Genomic DNA, 15,860 nt, shown 5'->3' on the forward strand with positions numbered 1-15,860 from the left:
GCACGAGCTTAATTTCCCCAGCGCGCTGCAAGTCATATAGGAGCATCAAGGATTCAGTTTGCAATGAAATGCAACGTCGGAAAATTTCTCAAAGTGTACGAATTAGATACGCCCCGATGTTGGTGGGATGGCGTAGGGCGGAGGGAAAGTGAGCCTGAGTCGGCTTGGGTTACCCCTCATCCTCATCAAACCAACCTCAATTGTCGCCGTCATCAGCAAAACGAAACCTTGGAATCCCGCCGACAAAGAGATGAGAGCTGAACATACACAAGCTCAGCCACACGAGGTGTGTTTCGTAAATGGACGATAGTGCTTTATCCTAGCGGGGACACGACTGCTGCGCCTCTTCTCATCCCTCCTGACGACCCGCTGAGCCGTTGATTGTCCTTTCCCCGTCTGCCATTCTCTATAAATCCCGCTCCTCCCGCTGCTTATTTCGGCCTCTTTCTGCTCAGCATCCGTTCGGATTTCATTAACTATACACTTTTCATCAACGGTTTCGCGCGGATATCGCCCAAATGTCGTATAACCACAATCAGTACGGCGGCCCGCCCGACCAGGGCTACTATGGAGGAGCTGGATACGGCAGCCAGGGCAACTATCCTCAGCAGCAATATGGTGGGCAACCACAGCAGCAAGGCTATTACCCGCCTCAGGTTAGTCTCACATAACACGCATTCTTACTTCGCAATAGCCGCGCATTTGAGATTCCGTCATTGCACTACATGTTGTTAACCTGTTCAATGGTATAGCAGCAGCAACAGCAGCCTTATGGTCAGCACCCCCACGATACGGCGTACTCTCCGGGTCCTCCCTCATACCAACAAGGTCAACAATACCATCAACAACCTCAGCAAGGCGCATACGGGCAACCTCAGCACGGACAACCGCAGCACGGCCAACAATACCCCGGACATTATGGGCAAGACCCTAATATGAACTACGGCCATGATCGCGGCCACTCCCCATACCCTCCTCAACAGCAGCAACAATACCACCAACCCCAAGGCGGCGCGAACTCTTCTTATTACGGCGGTCACCAGGCAGAGCACTCAGCTCCGCAGCAGGGACACGCCCAAGTGCCGGTCGGTGCTGAAGGTGAAAGAGGGCTGGGCTCGACCTTACTCGGAGGCGCCGCGGGCAGCTTCTTAGGGCACAAAATGGGCGGCGGTGCATTAGGCACTGTTGGAGGCGCTGTCGCAGGAGCAGTGGGAATGAACGTCGCTTCTAAAATGTAGGCTCAATGTCCCTTGGCCTATGCAAAATCATACTAATGTTGTGAACAGGCACAAGAAGCATAAGAAGAAGAAACATGGCCGCAAGCGCTCCGGCAGCTCCAGCTCATCGAGCTCCTCTAGTTCCAGCTCTAGCAGCTCCTGAACAGTTTTCTTGAAGGCAGGCCCTGTATTTCGTATGCGCTTTGGTCGGGGCGCGATAACACTATTGAAAATCACGCTGTTTTTGTAGTCGCGAAACTGGATGGGGACTCTAATTTGCGTCGCTGCTACGTGTTTGATATCCTTAAATGAATGAATGCATCTTCCTTCAGAGCGCTGCTATGAGAGTATTATCTGTAGGAAATAGTACTCCGTGAGCCCTGCTGAGCACAACGGCGTACCTGCATAGGACCGGGTGACCAAATGATCTTGTCAACCCGGAACGACTCGCCACAAGGTTTTGAGAGAGTACTAGGCTACCCACATCTGTGTAGCTACAGGGCGGCTAAACTACCCGGATCCCCAAGAATCGTGAATGATAGGAGTGGCGACACCTGCCGGAGCTCTCTACCACGGTCTAGTACGTTCGCCATGCCGTAGATGAGGCGAGGACTACGGAGGATGAATCGGATTGTACTTAACCTAGAGCCATGGGGCCGTCGTGATCCACTTTTAATAAGCTTTCAAGAACAATTGGATACTTCCAGATTACACATTGAATACTTCAACTAGCTTACTTCGTGCAGACGTAAATGGTGGCGACAAGAGCCTTGAAGCGCATTGGGCGGAGTTGGCTCGGACTATGGCCTGATACATACCGTCTATTCTACTTCCCTGTGATGCTAACTTGGGGTCTTGTCCTCTGAACGAGTTGTGATCATGTGCCTAGAAAAAGACAGAGATAATAGAACAAAGAGGTTCTGTGAGGCGTTAAGGGTCATAAAGGATATCATGCAAGGGGAACTCGATGAGCGAGACAAGGGGGCCGGAGGGCTCATTCGGTAGAAGTGTCGGGCATGTGGCGCTGTGGCAGGGAGAGAGTCAAAGGCCGGTCCCGGCAAGGCTGGGGAATCCATGGATCATTGGAACTCATGTAGTATTTCCTAATCCTAGACAGGCAGGCTAAGAATAATAGTGATGGAAAATTTTCTGGGTGGCTCTTCTAAGATTAGGTCATTTATATCTTATTTCAGTCTTACTTTGGCTGACCCGTGGATGGTTTTTGGCACCCGTTTCTGTGTTCTGCGCATAGTCATACCCGGAGGATTTGTACCCGATAGGCTCGGAATAGATAAGGAAAAAAGTTGAAAAATGATAGTAGTGCGTGATCATGAAAGGATAAGGTTCTGGGTGGAGATACTATTGGGGATTTGTTACTTTTTTCTGTTGAGACGATCTGTGCCACAGACTCCATCCGGCTGTGTTGCGGGGGATAAGGAGGAAGATCCGGAGAACAATCGATAAGGATTATGGGGCGTCGAAAGAACATGAGTAATGAGTGTACATCAAATAAACGATCTAGATTCAGCCCTCACCAAGCCATGATCACCTGTAGTCAGTTCGTCTCGACGATGCGGTGAGCATATCGACAAATGGCGGCGTTGTGTCTGTCGTCCAACTCAGCCCATCGTTTCAGGTGTCAGGGATCCTCGCAGTCCGAGTCCGAATGCGTTTGCATCCTCTTGTTTTGATTTCAGGGAGATTGGGAACTTAGCCGCGTCAGCAAGGCTTCAGTTCCCCTGAGCTTCAGCTAGCCGAAGAGTCAAGGGAGAGATTTACTTAGTGTCGGCCAAACAATACCCCATGTTTTTCTACTCGGTACATCTGATCCTTGGCCAAAGGAGATTCATGAGAGGCTAAGGCTGCCTTGTCAAAGAAATGACGGCTGACTCTGAATGGAGGGTGATGGCTGCACGGCTCAGGGACCTAACTTTAGCCCCTGATGTCGACGAATGAGATGCCTTTTTTTGGCGGACAAAAGAACAAAGCATCCGTAAATTATATGGACTTGGCTGCGCCACCCACGTCCAGAGAGGAATCTGAGGGTGGCGACAGGAATAGAACTGCGATACAAGGCAAGGACTCAGAATAGAGTCACGGTAGAGTCTAGGAAAAGTCAAAGCAGAGCATAGCATGCGTGTTCGGTGCCCTGGACTCATGTGCTGAAGCTTGAGGGAGGTGACTCAGAGCAGTATTCTAATCTCCAAGCATCACGATGCTTCCGTAGAACAGATCATGAATGAATACTATGAAAATGTCACGGAGGTACCAGCAAAAGGAGGTAGACTAATGCAATGATCAAGACAAGATTATGGGTCGTTGAGGGCGATGACAAGCGGCCTGAGGCAAAGAGTGCCAAATATGGTTAGCGCGGGACTATCAGACTTTTTTTAACCCGAAAAAAAAAACATTTTTTTAAACGGAGCCAGATTTTTCGGGCGGCAAAAGGCGCTGGGAGAAAAAGTCTGCAGCCCGCCCACACAAATTTGAGATAAATAAGTCTCACCCCTCCTTTCCTCGCTCCATCTCCCTCCTCCCTCCCATACATCCCTTATCTCTTCGATAGAGGTCTGGTCCTCTCTTTACTTTTCTCTCTTCTTGTCTTCTTGTCTTAGACAAAGGATCATAGATTTACTTGGTCGGTCTGCGTCTGTTTGTCGCAGTTCTCTTACCGTCATCATCTTCAAGATACCCCTTATAGAACGTCTCTGCCCGTTCTCGGTTCTTTGAATCTTTTATTCTCCATCCGTTTTCCCTTATAAAAGTTCCATTTTATTTCATCAACACACAAAATGCCTGCCGTTGATCTCGCCTCCGTTCCCGCTGTCTCCAGCAAGGAGATTGCTGAGTCCGTCTCTCTGCTCGAGGGCGCTCTCAAGAACCTCAACCTGGCCTCTGAGCAGGCTGAGGTAAACACCATCACTACCAGCCTGACGCAGATGCTCTCTGGTCCTATTCCCGAGCAGGTGCTTCCTCTCAAGTAGGTTTATGTCCCTGGGTCATGGTCGACGTCCTAGCCGCGCCTTTTGGTTTTTGGTAATTGATCGACTAACCATGACTTTTGTATAGGGCCGTTGAAGCGCTTACAGCCCAGCTTGCCAAGAAGAAAGACCCCAATGCTCAACTGCGCGCCGCCCAGGCAGTTCGTGCCATCGCTTCTCACCCCACCATCGCCCCTGGTGTTGAGCCCCATCTTCTTACTTTGCTTCGGTCCGTCCTTGCGGTCAGCGGCACCAAGACAATCAAGAATAAGCCCAATCCCACGAAGGAAGAGGCTGATCAGGCTGCTCTAGCCATTGTCAGGAACATCAACGGCAACGCTGTCAAGGCCGTCATTCCTATTCTTCTGGACTCTCTTGACAGGACGAAGAATGAGGGAGAGATTATCGCAGCGCTCGACTGCATTGAAGAGCTCGTCAAGTCATCCCCTGTTCAGATGGCGTTCCGTGTTCCTGACATGATTCCCCCTCTTTCGGCGGCTATGGGAGACTCCAGCAAGGACGCCACGAAAAAGATTCGTGGGAATGATTACATTCCTGCTAAGCCCGCGAAGGGCAATAAGCCCGAGCAACCGGCAGAGCCAGCGAGGATCGGTACTCTTGAGATCGTTTGCGGCCTGATCATCAACAAGGATATTGAAAAATTCATTCCCGAGCTCGTCCAGTGTATCGCTTTTCCCGAAAAGAAAGTTCCCGAGACTATTCATCTGCTCGGCGCTACCACTTTCGTTTCCGAAGTCACCGGCCCGACACTCGCCATCATGACTCCCCTGCTTGAGCGTGGTCTCGCTCATGATCAGCCCACGCCCATCAAGCGCAAGGCTGCTGTTATCATCGACAACATGTGTAAACTCGTGGATGATCCTCAGATTGTTGCGCCCTTCATGCCTATTTTGAGGCCCAAGCTCGAGAAGAACTACAACGAGATCGCCGACAATGAAGCCCGTGACAAGACTGGGCAGGCATTGAAAACTCTCCTGCGTGTTGGTGGTGTCAAGGATCCGAAGGATCCGAAAAACCCCGAGATCTCGACTGCCGGCGACATTGGCACTATTCGAGACATCTTGAAGGATATCCTCGCCGCCAAGTTCAAGTCCGAGGCTGAGAAGTCCGAGGCCGTTGTCGACTACGTTTCTGCTATCGCCGGTCAGCTCGTTGACGAGAAGATTGGCGAGTCTGCTGACTGGACCCGCAATGTTCTTCCTTACATCACCGCCATTATTGGTGAAGGTGAGGCCTCGGCCATTGTGGATACTCTCCGCAAACGCGCTTCTCCCCTGGCCGCCGAAGAGGAAGCGGTTGAATCCGATGAAGAGGAGGGTGAGGATCTTTGCAACTGTACCTTCTCGCTTGCCTATGGTGCCAAGACCCTTCTCAACCAGACATCCCTCCGCTTGAAGCGTGGCCAGCGTTACGGTCTGCTTGGACCTAACGGTTCTGGAAAGACCACACTCATGCGTGCCATCAACAACGAGCAGCTCGAGGGTTTCCCCAAGAAGGACGAGGTCAAGACCGTCTACGTCGAGCACGACTTGGACTCTGCCGACACTGAGCAGACCGTTGTTGGCTGGACCATGAAGAAGCTTCGTGAGGTTGGCCTTGAACCCGTCCAGGCGGAGGTCGAGGCTAAGCTTGAGGAGTTCGGTTTCCTTCGTGCTCAATTCGAGGGTCCCATCACCGCCCTGTCTGGTGGTTGGAAGATGAAGCTCGCTCTTTGCCGTGCCGTTTTCGAGAACCCGGATATCCTCCTCCTTGACGAGCCCACCAACCACTTGGACGTCAAGAACGTCGCTTGGTTGGAGAACTACCTCCGCACCTCTCCTTGCACCTCCATCATCGTTTCCCACGACAGCAAGTTCCTCGACAATGTTCTCCAGCACGTTATCCACTACGAGCGCTTCAAGCTCAAGCGTTACCGTGGTACCCTGAGCGAGTTCGTCAAGCGTGTTCCCTCTGCTCGCTCTTACTACGAGCTCGGTGCTAGTGACTTGGAGTTCAAGTTCCCCGCGCCTGGTCTTCTCGATGGTGTCAAAACCAAGTCCAAGGCCATTATCCGTGTCAACAACATGTGCTACCGTTATCCTTCTGCGGAAGAGGATCAGATCAAGGACATCACCTTCCAGGTTTCTCTGAGTTCTCGTATCGCTGTCATTGGTCCTAACGGTGCAGGTAAGTCTACTCTTGTGGACGTCCTGGCTGGAGAGAAGGTCGCCACCGCCGGTGAGGTCTACCAGCACGAGAACATCCGTATTGCCTACATTAAGCAGCACGCTTTCGCCCACATTGATCACCACCTCGATAAGACTCCCTCCGAGTACATCCAATGGCGATTCCAGACTGGCGAGGACCGCGAGACCTTGGACCGTGAGAACAAGCACATGACCGCGGAAGACGAGAAGGCGGAGTTGAAGGTCTACAACATCGAAGGTACCCCCCGTCGTGTTGCCAGTGTCCTTAGCCGTCGCAAGTACAAGAACACCTACGAGTACGAGTGTACCTTCTTGCTCGGTGAGAACCTTGGCATGAAGAGCGAGAAGTGGACGCCAATGATGTCCGTGGACAATGCCTGGATTCCTCGTAACGAGATCATCGAGTCTCACGCCAAGAAGGTCGCCGAGGTTGACGCGAGAGTTGCCGCGGAAAGCGCTGACGTCCGTCCATTGGTCCGCACGGAGATTGAGAAGCACTGCGCCAATTTCGGTCTCGATTCCGAACTTGTCTCCCACTCCCAGATGCGTGGTCTCTCCGGTGGTCAGCGTGTCAAGGTTGTCCTTGCCGCTTGCTCATGGCAGCTCCCCCACGTGATCGTTCTCGACGAACCCACTAACTACCTCGACCGTGACTCCCTTGGTGCTCTCTCCAAGGCCATCAAGGCTTTCGAGGGTGGTGTTGTCATCATCACCCACTCTGCTGAGTTCACTAAGGACCTTACCGACGAAGTCTGGGCTGTCATGGACGGAAAGATGACTCCTTCCGGGTAAGCTCCCTCCTCATCCCCAACCCCCCTACAACCAACCCTCAACAACAAACATCTTTCCATGAATAAAACATCGCTAACTCGCTGCGAACAGACACAACTGGGTACAGGGGCAAGGAACTGGTGAGAGATTGAAGGAAAAGGAGGAGGCTGAGGAGGTTTTCGACGCCATGGGTAATAAGGTACGCAAGGCTTCAGCCCTTCTTAACCAATTTGTACCATGTACTAACTGTCATTTGATAGATTGTGGTTGAGAAGAAGGTCAAGCTATCTTCCAGTGACAAGCGCAAACAGAAAAAGGCGCGTCTCGCAAAGAAGAAGCGTGGAGAGGATGTTGACGACGAGGAGGACTTTTAGATGTCCAACTAGACCTAGTGGCTTAATCTGACGACTGCCATGGGTTTGGCTTAATATTGCATGTTTAGCTTACTTCATGTTATAGAGGTTACGATCCTATGAATTTCATATCTCTTCTGTGCACTTTGTGGCTTGTGTAGTAGCATAGCAATCGCATAGTACGTATGTATGGACCATGTCCAGGTTTCAATTCAAACAAGATACCAATTACGGACATGGTCCCGAGGTCTACTCATGCAACTGGACAGGATGGTTGTGGTTAGCAGTGAACACAGGCCAGGTGCAATTCCACTTAACTTTTAGGCCTTCACTCTGCGCTAACCCCCTCGATGCCCTCTTTCTTCATGGATTAATAACACGAAGACCTGGACTTTACACCGTTCCCAATCCGCACTACGAGCACTCGATATCAGACCATGTTCTGTCACGTATTCTAATATTACGGAGGATGTCTAACATTCTCTCCGGTGGCAAAGATACAACGCATGATGGTCCCGTTCTTCCAATCAATGGCGATCTCGAGGGGGTTCTTGCCATCTTGCTCCAAGTGCACATTGGCGCCGTCCTCGATGAGCATCTTCGCGATTTGTCGGAAGTCCTCACGAGCAGCAATATGAAGCGGAAAGCCTGCATCCGGGTCTGCGCCGTCGTCTAGGAGAAGCTTGGTAACCTCACCGTCGCCAGCACGAACAGCTTCGGCAACCACTGCCACCCAGAACCAGGAATATCACTCTGTGGATTTGTGTGTGTATAGCTTGAACATCTGACCCTCCAACTCCAGGCGCGAGCTTGCCGGCAATTCTTGTACATGGGAGACCCAATAACGGGAGGCGTATTCCAGGAGAGAGTATGCTCTGGGCCAGGCAACGTTGCGATCACTACGAAATGATCGTGGAATTTGTCCAGAGGTGGGGCTTTAAGTAGAGATGCAGGTCGAGCAGCCATCTTGGTGATTGATCGTATATTGGGAAAGTCGAACTTGAAAGCTTCTGGTCTCGTTGAGGTAGCGAAAAGGTCCGATGTGAGAAGATTTCAACTGGGGTAAAGGACGAAACGTCGTGACGAGGACACTTTGGGGGGGAAATGTCCGTAACATTGTTTGTGAACATGTCCTGGTTGTCTAACGCCTCTTGTTCTCTGCTCCATTCTCCCAAGTTGTCTCGTTGCCTGTGAGCTGGATACAGCTTGGGCGGCTAGAGATGCGCCGTCAGGCAGCCTGAGACACCGGAGACACCTGCGCCTCCCTGGAAAGAATCTCAGGAAATCCCGGAGATCAACGCAGCGACGAGAGGTGTAGCAGCGGGGAAAGACATCTGGCAAGCCAACATCAGCCTCAAAAGGATGATCCAGGAGCAAGGAGTGTGCAGTCATGCATGCGCATCTAGCCAGTCATGCTTTTGATGGCACTTAGGGCAAGGATTCCCCATCCCCTGGTCCCTGGCCTGGTAAGCGCCCCCGCCCATTTGCTCTGACAAACAACATCTGCCAGGACCATCTGATCCTGAGAGCCTGGAAAATGGGCACCTCGATTAAAGAACATGTGAGCAGCAAGGTTCTTCGAAGTACTCTACCTTGGTATTGCTAAACATGGATGGTATCTACCATGTACAAATTTTCGATCCAATATCAACCCAACGTGATCTAGAATGACGCCTAATCACCATTTTCATGCTCATGCTCATGCTTGTCTTCGAGCTCATCCTCCGGCTCCTCGGAGTATACACTTCCAGACCCCACCTCAGGCCAGTAGAAATAATCCCCGACGCATGCAGGGTTTCCCCGCAAGCATTCAGCAATAACACGCAGACACGCTCCATCCTCCTCCTCCATAACAGTGAACGTCAGCCCCATGTTCTTGCTCTCTTCGGGATCACAATAGATCCTGTCATAGTACGGATGCTTCAACTCCTTCAGTTTCTGCTCGATACGGCTGAAAATGTGAAAGCAGTATAGCGTGATCCACATATAGCTGAGCCCCAATATAGGGCATGGCCCTAACACGATCTGATTCCGCATGTCGGTCTTCAGGATCCTAAAGAAGAACTCTTCGTTGCTGAGATTGCCCTTGTCGAGATGCAGACTGGCTTTCGAATCAGCCAGGATCTTATGGCCGTAGCCCGGAGGCAGCGCGGATAGACGGCCGTTTGGCTGCGGTGGTTCGTCAAGCGGTTGGGCGTCATCAAGGGCGCCGACCAGCCAAGATATTAATTCATCGCTCCATCCAGCTTCCCTGTATCGTCGAAGTAGAACGGTGTCCGCCAGGGTCTTTGCCCCGGTTGCTGGGTCTATTACTCGTTTGGTGCGTCGGAGCCGCAGAAGCGCAAGCGATGAGGGGACGGTGATTTCGTCGTCCGAGATTCGGTCGGGAACCCAGTAAGCCTCGCGCAGCAGCCTTGCCAGCGACTTTGTCCTGTACACGCTGTTGAAGCGTTCGTCCATGAAATCGTGTACAGTGTTGACGTTGCGCTTTAGGCGCTGTACTTTGATTTCATGGCTTGAGGAGTCTTTCGCTCCTGCGTCCCTTAGCATAACGGCATACAGGGCGGAGAAGAACCGGCTCTCCGGGATCTTTCCCTTGCAAAAGAATTCGTTGCGGTAGGTGTTTGTCAATTCATCGATCAGGTCGACGGGCTGGTCGAGATAGCCCTTTTTAACGAGCATATTGTGCAAGTGCACGATGAGGGACGGCTCCCTTACACGATCCCACATAAACATGCTCGCTCCGTGTGCAATCTCTAAAGCCTCCAGCAGACCGGTACCGCACAAGTAAGGTGAGTATTCCCAGAGTCCGTTCGCGTTTGAGTTGGAAAAGCGCGAGGGTGGGATAGACTCGAGGCCATCCTTGTAGAGAGTCTCCCCTAGCCAGTCCTTGAAATCCCCGCCCACACGCGCACCTAGTTCAGCCACTACGTTGTATTCGGGCTCAGGGTTTCTTATAGCGGCCATTTTGAGCTCGGCCCACATGAATTCCGAGCCTCTGAGATATCCCACGCCGTCATCCTGCAATGAGCGATCCAGGAATGGGTCAATATCTCGTCTAGCGCAGAAATCATCTGCGGGACTTGTTATAGTGTCGCCTATCCATCCGCGCACCACACAAAAGGAATCGACAATGCACTGAAGCTGGAAAACCAGGTGCGGAAGAATCTTTGACCGGACATCGGTCCCAGGTTTCTGCATCGCAAGCTTCGTGACCTCGCCTGCAAATTCCCCCAGACCAAACATCCGTTGGGAGCGAGCCCAGGGCCCATGGATAGACCAGTCGACAGACGCAAGATCGGCAGGCTCGCCTTTGAGATTTCGACTCTCGACCGCTTCCGACGAGAAGACATTTACAAGATCATATAGCCAGTTGATCGTGTAAGCCCGACGCCACTTCAGACGAACGTCGCTGCTGGCTTGACTAAGATCAAGAGTCGGGTCCCAGTGCAAGGTTTTCAGCATAGACTTGGTCGGCTTCCCGCTCCGTGTTTTCTGAAAATCGGCGATGAAATCCACCAGGTCTTCATAGGCGTGTATCATCATATGCTCTCTTACATCCACTTCTTCGCCCAGGACAGTCCCGGCGCTGTTGTCGGAGGAAGATTTGTCTGGAGCCACCATCCGAAGCATACCCTGCGCTTTGTCAGGATTTCCTCTTGTGATTGTTCGCATAATAGTCTCAAAGGAATCGTGCCCAGGAAAGTCAGCCATGATTTCAACCTGGCTCTTGCTGAGCATAGCAACCGCGATATGACCAAAAGAACCAGCAATGGCACTGTGCAGACCTAGATACGCTACCCGGCGCCAGGCCTCTTGCATGCAGCTTCGTAAATCGGACCACTCCATCATCAACGAATGAGCAGCCAGGAGATAGTCCGTAACAAGACCTGTCTGGTCTTCAATAATGCAATAGCTCTCCAGCGGTATGTCGGCAGGCTCTGCTCCCTCGGTAGCGCGCTTCCCTTTGCCTTTCGCCTTCTTGCCCTTCTTCCCCTTGCCCTTCTTCGTCCCCTTTTTCTGCACTCGCGGGGGCATTTTGACTGGTGTTTCGCTTGTTTCTTCCTCCTCATCCTCGTCATACTCTCCGTCTAGATTAAGGCCCGCGAACTTATTAGAGAATATCTCGTCCTCATCCCCTTCATCCGCAGCATCTGGGGCATTTTGCCGCTCTGAGAGCCATGTCTCTCCGCCGAGGATAGCAAAAGCTTTAACAAGTCCATTTAACCAGTACTCGTGCGAAACATTGCTTGCTTCGATCTCCGGATCAGGGTCCTCGGCCGCAAGCTGCTTAAAGAACAAGTGCGTTTGCCGTCGTGCCCCTATGACCGACTGAAATAGACGGTAGATGCTGGTGGGGATAGGGCTGATGCGTTTCGAAATAACCTCGGACAAAGAAACCAATGTCGAGATTTTGATCTCACCACTAGTGTTTAGTGGGATTGTTGTCTCCGCGGGAAATGATTTGATAATGGCGTTAGACGCGTGTATAAGCCAGTAAACAAGCAGTTTCTGGTCCCGCTTGTAGCGGATGTACGTGTTTGAGGGTGACATGGTGCATCAGGAGCTTAGCTGTGACTCTTTGAGTGAGATATTGAGGTTGAGGCAGGGGTGCCGAGCATGCTCCAGGGGCCATGGCCAGATAAATGATCGACTTTTCCAACAGCATAAAGCAAAAGCAGTTGGAGAAGGGAATCCGACAAATACGATGACTTGAAGTCGGGTTTGGCTTCCCTCGGTGGGGCCTGGCATCTTGTTGCAGCTCTTGGCATTTGATAGATCAAATTTGGCGATTGAAATGCAGCGTGCAGATATTGCAGGTGATGCAAGCCTGAAGACGTCTCGTATAAGGATAGTCCAGTTACCAGTAGATGGATGTAGATCTGGGGGTGGTACAACGGGCAGGTACAGATGACCGAGTACTTCGTATTCTGTTATCACTCAAAGACAAACGAGCTGTGCCACGAAGTCTTTCAAGGCCCAGGACAATCTAACAGGGTAGGGGAAAAGTGGACTTGAAGAATAATGGACTTATTTCAACTCTAGATCGACGGACAGCGTCGAAAACATGGTATGTATACAAATCAAATCAAATCGAGCTCATTAACCATAAAACAAAACTCCAACGAAGATGCCTAGCCTGGAAAAGCGTCAAGCTAAGCACTCTTAACCTTCTCCGTCAACTCAGGCACCTTCTCAAACAGATCGCCAACAAGGCCAACGTCCGCAACCTGGAAGATCGGCGCATCACCATCCTTGTTAATCGCCGCGATGACCTTGCTGTCCTTCATACCAGCCAAGTGCTGAATCGCACCGCTAATACCCACACTCAGATACAGCTGGGGCGCGACGTTCTTACCCGTTTGTCCAACCTGCAGACTGTTATCGGCGAACCCGGAGTCCACAGCGGCGCGGGAGGCACCGATGGCGGCACCCAGGGAATCAGCGAGAGGGATCATGAGGCGGTCGAATTCCTCCTTGGACTTGAGACCGCGGCCACCGGAAACGACGCGGGAGGCAGTTGCGAGGTCGGGGCGCTCGGACTTGGAAAGCTCCTCGGAGACCCATTCGGTTTGGGCGGGGGCGTTAGGGTCGGCACCGTCGGTGATCGAGGCAGAGCCGCCGGTGGCATCGGCGTCTTGGAAGGCAGTGCCGCGGACTGTGATGACTTTGATGGGGTCGGTAGATTGCACGGTTAGGATGGCGTTGCCGGCGTAGATGGGGCGGACGAATGCTGGGACCCTAGTTAGCTAGCTCATCGTGGTGGTTGTGGCGATGGTGCAACGCACTATCTTCGCTCTCGATGGCAGTAATATCAGAGACTTGCTGGACGTCGAGGAGGGCAGCGACGCGGGGGAGCAGACTTTTGCCGAAGGCAGAGTGGCCGGCGATAATGTGTGTGTACTCGCCCTTCTTGATGTTCTCGACGAGGAGGGGAGCGTAGTTCTCGGGGAGGCCCTGGACGCTCGGTTAGCGCTCCCTTCTAAACAAATACTTATTCCTGATCATGTACCTTCTCGTAGGCCTCGTTCTCGACCGCAACAACATTCTCCACACCCTTGTACTTGGCCGCCTCGGCCGCGGAGGTGCCCTTCACGCCCGCACCGGCCACAAACGCCGTAACAGGACCACCGAGCTTCAGAGCCGCGGAAATAGCCGAAACAGACGAGCTCTGGAGCTTGCCATCGCGCTGTTCGAGGACCGCGAGGGTGGAGAGGAGCCGGGCGAGCGCAGACTGGTTGAAGGCGAAAGCGGCCCGGGATGGTGTGAATTGGGCGCGGGCGGCGCGGAGAACGGAGGTTCGGGCTGCGAAGACCATTTTGATTGTGTACTTGCTTCGGACGCACTGGGTGCAAGCAAGTGGTGGTGTAGTGTCCGGTGATGAGTGGAGAGAGTTGCGGTGGTGATGAAAGTTTGGAGGTCCGGTAGCGGGACTCTGGCTATCGTCGGGGCGCCAAGTGCCCGCAGATCGGCGGATGGCCTCGGCTATAAGGCGGAAGAGTAGCCATCTCAACCCCTCGGCTTATCATGATGCAAACTACATTTTCTGCACTTGATATGCCGAGGGTTATGCTTCTAGGTATGTTTCAAGACCGCAACTGGTACTTTGTTAGATGGAGTAGTGGATTTGCCAGAATCAAGCAATATTGGATTATAGTATGAACAGTACAAGAAACCTCAAGTCAACTCCGTAAACACAATGAACTATGAAAGGGACTTTTTCTTCTTCTTGGCCGGTCCAGCCGATATTTTCAGAGCAGCAGCCTCTCCATCCTTCAGCGCCTGGGCCTTCTGCTTCTCAAGCTTCGCCTTGCGCGCCGCCAGCGATGAGGCCTCCTCGTCATCATCGGCAGTCTTCTGCTTCCGGGACTTCTTGTTGGTTCCTTCTAACAGCTTCTGCTCACCCTCACCCTCAATCTGCTTCCGCTTCTTGTTCTGCCCCTCAGCCTCTCCATCCTCAATAGCCTCCACGACATCAGCCTCCTCCACCCAAAGCTCGCTGGCCAACCAGATCGGCAGAGCCATGGTGTTGGCACCCTTAACATGAAGGGCCTTGATATTCCGCCACCCTTTGGTGATGTACTTATCCGTCAACCCCTTGACCACAGCCTCGATGTTCTCAGACAGCTGCTCAGACGTAAAGTTCGACGATCCAACCCGGACAGCCGCAGTCGTAGCCGGAGCAAGGTGCACAGGCGCCGAGTTCAGCGCCTTCTCAATCTCCTTGGCAACAATCGCCGCGCTCGCAAACAGACTAACGGTCTCTTCATCATCCTTCTTCTTCGGCTGCTGCTTGGGGTCCTTCTTCACCCTCTTCCCATCAACCTTCTCGATCTGCGCGAGCGACACGGGAATCGGCCGCTTGGCCGACTTGTAGAACACCTTGCCCAGCGTATTCACAAGGCGCATGACAATCCGGTCATCGGCCAAGAAGACGTCATGCTCAGAGAGCAGCTGCCTCCGGCTCTCAAAGCTCTTGTATCGATCCTTCAGCTTCGAGTATCCAATCACCTTGTCGATGCGCGAGGAGAGGTGCTCGGGGAACGAGGGGTCGGAGACAATGTTCTTGACAGAGCGCTGGGGGTCCGCGGTGATGAGGCAGATGCTAAGCGCCGGCGACGCATTCAGGGAGTGTGGGATGCTGATCTTGCCGGGCTTCAGTCTGTTCTTGTCGACGACGTGCTTCTTCGTCGTGAGGACGAGCCATACGGCTTCGTTGTGCAGAGGGGTATCTTCGGCATCGGAATCGGAGTCATTGTCGCCAATCAAAGTCTTCTTTGTCGCAGTGGCTTCGCGCTCGCTCTGTTTCGACTTGATGTGCTTAAGAAGCGCGGATGAAGCTCTAGATACCTAGAAGAGGTTAGAGACTATAGGAGTATTTTTCAGGGGAATTAAACGGCGTACCTGGTTCTTGTCCAATTGGTAGGGAGTACCGTGTGCCGGCTTCGTTGTGAGGGCTGTAGAGGACCCCATTTTGACTTTTATAGGGTGCTGTGCTATTTCAGACAATTTCGACTGCCTTGAAATCGGCGATATCGACCGATAAAAAAAAAGTCGGATCTCAGAAGGCGGTGAGGTTTCTGCTGGTAATTGCTTAGTCAGGTAGCTTGGATCATGTGACTGCTGTACATCTGTTGACCACCATGGATCTTCGGTTACGGATCCAGTTATCATTCGGATCTGATACTTGTGTCAATGAAAATCTAGTTCTGTAACTCCATTTCTATATATGTGGACTGTATCAGCTGCTGGCGGCTTGCCGCTGAGTGGGGAGCTCTTACCCGCGCCCGATATATATATATTCTGAGAGAAAGACCACCGATAGATATT

General features: G+C 52.3%; 6 protein-coding genes across 6 annotated transcripts; 2 read left to right on the forward strand and 4 right to left on the reverse strand.

Moving 5' to 3' along the window:
* Nucleotides 1–518: 518 nt before the first annotated feature.
* DSM5745_04059 (putative glutamine-serine rich protein MS8) lies at nt 519–1,380 on the forward strand (the record flags this gene model as incomplete). The annotated part of the gene is made up of 3 exons (XM_026746075.1): nt 519–656; nt 753–1,234; nt 1,287–1,380. 3 exons carry the CDS (start codon nt 519–521, stop codon nt 1,378–1,380), a joined length of 714 nt encoding a protein of 237 aa, XP_026605071.1.
* Nucleotides 1,381–4,009: 2,629 nt separating this feature from the next.
* Nucleotides 4,010–7,550, forward strand: DSM5745_04060 (putative translation elongation factor eEF-3; the record flags this gene model as incomplete). Its single annotated transcript, XM_026746076.1, has 4 exons — nt 4,010–4,197; nt 4,287–7,193; nt 7,288–7,375; nt 7,437–7,550. 4 exons carry the CDS (start codon nt 4,010–4,012, stop codon nt 7,548–7,550), a joined length of 3,297 nt encoding a protein of 1,098 aa, XP_026605072.1.
* A 439-nt stretch (nt 7,551–7,989) lies between these two features.
* On the reverse strand, nt 7,990–8,495 carry DSM5745_04061 (ankyrin repeat domain-containing protein; the record flags this gene model as incomplete). The annotated part of the gene is made up of 2 exons (XM_026746077.1): nt 7,990–8,255; nt 8,312–8,495. The coding sequence occupies 2 exons, from the start codon at nt 8,493–8,495 to the stop codon at nt 7,990–7,992; spliced, it is 450 nt and encodes a 149-aa protein (XP_026605073.1).
* A 708-nt stretch (nt 8,496–9,203) lies between these two features.
* Nucleotides 9,204–12,083, reverse strand: DSM5745_04062 (uncharacterized protein; the record flags this gene model as incomplete). The annotated part of the gene is made up of 1 exon (XM_026746078.1): nt 9,204–12,083. The coding sequence occupies one exon, from the start codon at nt 12,081–12,083 to the stop codon at nt 9,204–9,206; it is 2,880 nt and encodes a 959-aa protein (XP_026605074.1).
* A 602-nt stretch (nt 12,084–12,685) lies between these two features.
* On the reverse strand, nt 12,686–13,848 carry DSM5745_04063 (electron transfer flavoprotein subunit alpha/FixB family protein; the record flags this gene model as incomplete). The annotated part of the gene is made up of 3 exons (XM_026746079.1): nt 12,686–13,263; nt 13,319–13,487; nt 13,543–13,848. The coding sequence occupies 3 exons, from the start codon at nt 13,846–13,848 to the stop codon at nt 12,686–12,688; spliced, it is 1,053 nt and encodes a 350-aa protein (XP_026605075.1).
* A 386-nt stretch (nt 13,849–14,234) lies between these two features.
* Nucleotides 14,235–15,503, reverse strand: DSM5745_04064 (uncharacterized protein; the record flags this gene model as incomplete). The annotated part of the gene is made up of 2 exons (XM_026746080.1): nt 14,235–15,380; nt 15,435–15,503. The coding sequence occupies 2 exons, from the start codon at nt 15,501–15,503 to the stop codon at nt 14,235–14,237; spliced, it is 1,215 nt and encodes a 404-aa protein (XP_026605076.1).
* Between the last annotated feature and the right edge of the window lie 357 nt (nt 15,504–15,860).

This window comes from Aspergillus mulundensis (genome assembly GCF_003369625.1).
Source record: "Aspergillus mulundensis strain DSM 5745 chromosome Unknown scaffold_3, whole genome shotgun sequence".
Classification (NCBI taxonomy): domain Eukaryota; kingdom Fungi; phylum Ascomycota; class Eurotiomycetes; order Eurotiales; family Aspergillaceae; genus Aspergillus; species Aspergillus mulundensis.